This window comes from Diospyros lotus, chromosome 10 (assembly GCF_014633365.1).
Source record: "Diospyros lotus cultivar Yz01 chromosome 10, ASM1463336v1, whole genome shotgun sequence".
NCBI classification, from domain to species: Eukaryota; Viridiplantae; Streptophyta; class Magnoliopsida; order Ericales; family Ebenaceae; genus Diospyros; species Diospyros lotus.
In genome coordinates, this window is record NC_068347.1 from 28,227,040 (window position 1) to 28,229,450 (window position 2,411).

The 2,411-nt window shown below is 39.5% G+C and overlaps 1 protein-coding gene across 1 annotated transcript; it reads right to left on the minus strand.

Annotated features, from left to right (window-relative positions):
- Positions 1-253: 253 nt before the first annotated feature.
- Positions 254-1,928, minus strand: LOC127811027 (galactinol synthase 2-like). Its single transcript, XM_052350706.1, has 4 exons — positions 1,467-1,928; positions 1,030-1,350; positions 778-912; positions 254-685 (listed from the first exon to the last, which is right to left on the minus strand). The coding sequence occupies exons 1-4, from the start codon at positions 1,812-1,814 to the stop codon at positions 458-460; spliced, it is 1,032 nt and encodes a 343-aa protein (XP_052206666.1). The 5' UTR covers positions 1,815-1,928; the 3' UTR covers positions 254-457.
- Positions 1,929-2,411: the final 483 nt, after the last annotated feature.

Sequence of the window (2,411 nt, forward strand, 5' to 3'; positions counted from 1 at the left end):
CCCATGACAAATAATAATTTTGTATACAGGAAGTAAGTGAATAGAAACCTCTTACAAAACTCATATAATCATGCATAATAAACCTCTTAATTATATTGTTTTTCTTATAATAATCATAATGAATATATATGTATATATATATATATATATGCTACGTACAATAATCCTTCTAAACATTTACATTAATTAATTTGGTACACTCACATATATGTCACAATCAAGTGTGAACATCCAGGGGTAAAAAGAACCACAGTTAACCACCAACTTGCTAAATTTTCATTTATTTTAACGAAGCTGATAAACAGTAGTAAATCATACAACGCAGTCTTATAATAAGTAGCAAGGCATGCAGCTATATATATATATATATACCTATAGCATACAAGTAATTAATTTCAAACATATATATTAAACATTCATTATATATATATCCCTCTCTTTAATTTCTTAAAATTAATTAGGCCGCAGATGGGGCAGAAATGTAGCTTGCAACGGCAGTACCCTCCGGCAGCGGCAGAATGAAGGGTTCAGCCTCATTATTATTATTTTTTGAGATCGTCAGCTTGTAATTCTTGTAATCCAGCAGCTCATCCGAGTATACCTCCCACCATTTCTCCACTAGCATTTTTATGTCTTCTCTCTCCATATTCTCTTCCTTTCCGGTGTACCTCCATGGCTTAGATCCCTGTATATCCAATAATATTAACATACCCGACATATACACAAAAAACAAAAATTGTGGATAAAAGTAATATATATTTGATATATATCTCTCACCGCAGCACAGTAGTGAACGACCTTCGCTTTGTCAAGGTCTATGTTCTCTGGGTGTCGCCATGACATTGCCAAAACAAAATTGTAAATGGAAGGAATAGGGCGATAGACATCCCTAAAGTACTTGTTCAAGAAGTCCTGATCAAAGACATCAATAAATTTTCTCAACCACTTCAAGATAATTAATAGTAATTACCCTTAATTAGCACGCAAAAAAATGATGCCTTTATTAATTAGTTTGATCTATTAAATTACCTGCTCTGCAAATGAAGTAGGAGAGGTGAGTTTGAGGGTTTCCAAGAGGTCATTGTAGGTTGAAAGTTTGGGCTCGAAGACGAACATGCCGGCGTTGAAGTAGAGCGGCGGCGGGGCACCCATCTCCGCCGGCCACTGCACCTTTTCCGGGCATTGCTGGCAGTAACCTATCTTGAACTGAGGTGTATCGCTCCAAGTGTTCTCGCAGAAGCAATCCATAACGGCGTAAAAGTACCCGTCGGGATAGTCGAAGAGGTGATCGATGTTGCCAAAGACTTGTATGTCTCCATCTAAGTATATCATCTTGTCGTACTCCACGAACTACTTCCACGACGATCAATTAACAACACAGTTAGAATGAAAATATATTCGATAACATGAAATTTAACGAATCAATACGTGCATGGAAAAATAAGGTGAAAGCAGGGTGAACGGACCTCCCAAATGCGAAGTTTCGAATAGTTGATGACATAATAAGCCATGGCAAACTGAGTCTGGTTCTCCGGCGGGTGAACCGGCTCGATCTCCCGGACGATGCAGCCTTGCGACCGGAGGATATCGCGATGCTCGTCGGGGACGTCGGGCAAGATGGCCACCACAAGAGGGTATGCGGAGTTTGCCTTCCTCAAACCCTTGGCCAAACCTGCCACTCCTTTGACATAATCGCCATTGCCAGCCAAGAAGGTAACATAAGCCCTCTTTGGCAAGCCCTTGCTTATTAATATTTGTTCTTCCGTTGATCCCTTCAAGCCAGTGGTTTCTACCATTGCATCAGCCACCGGCATGTTGAGAGGAATTTTAAGGGAAGGGAGAGATTGGAACTGGGAAATTAAGAAACCAAATGGTTCGAACTTTGAATTGAAGACGAAGCTATATATGGTGGTTTGATGGAATTAGAAGACAGCCAGGCAAGGCCGTATATACACAGCTCAACGGGGGCAAAGTGAATATGCTTTTGCAAAAGAAATTTAAGGGCATTGTGAAATGTGAATGCTTTTTGGCTTCTGTTCAATCATGGAGGAAGTGGGATCAGGACACGTGGCTGGTGTGCATGAATGAGTGGAGAAGGAAGTAATTTGGGGATTCTGTGAATGATTCTCAGCAGCTGGGTGTGGCATGGCCGACCTTATTAATTTGCATCTGGGCATCTTTACTTTTCTATGGCCATATATATTTATATGTATATGTATATGTAAGTGCCTTGTGATAAGTCTAGAGAAGCCAGGAAGATCGAGCATAGAAAGTCAAAAAATTACTTGTGTTTTTTGATCTTCACTTTTGTACCAAATAATGCCTCAGTGAGTTGAGGATGAGATGAGCCGTAAGCATGTAGGATTATGCGAATGAATTAGTAGGGATTGCCAATATATATATATATATAT

Bases quoted from the DNA above. Each gene is read 5' to 3' on its own strand.
- LOC127811027 (XM_052350706.1), bottom strand. From the start codon at position 1,814: ATGCCGGTGGCTGATGCAATGGTAGAAACCACTGGCTTGAAGGGATCA. The intron at 1,351-1,466 runs GTCCGTTCACCC...TCGTGGAAGTAG, and splicing joins CGAAACTTCGCATTTGGGAG to TTCGTGGAGTACGACAAGAT. The intron at 913-1,029 runs GTAATTTAATAG...GTCTTTGATCAG, and splicing joins CTACTTCATTTGCAGAGCAG to GACTTCTTGAACAAGTACTT.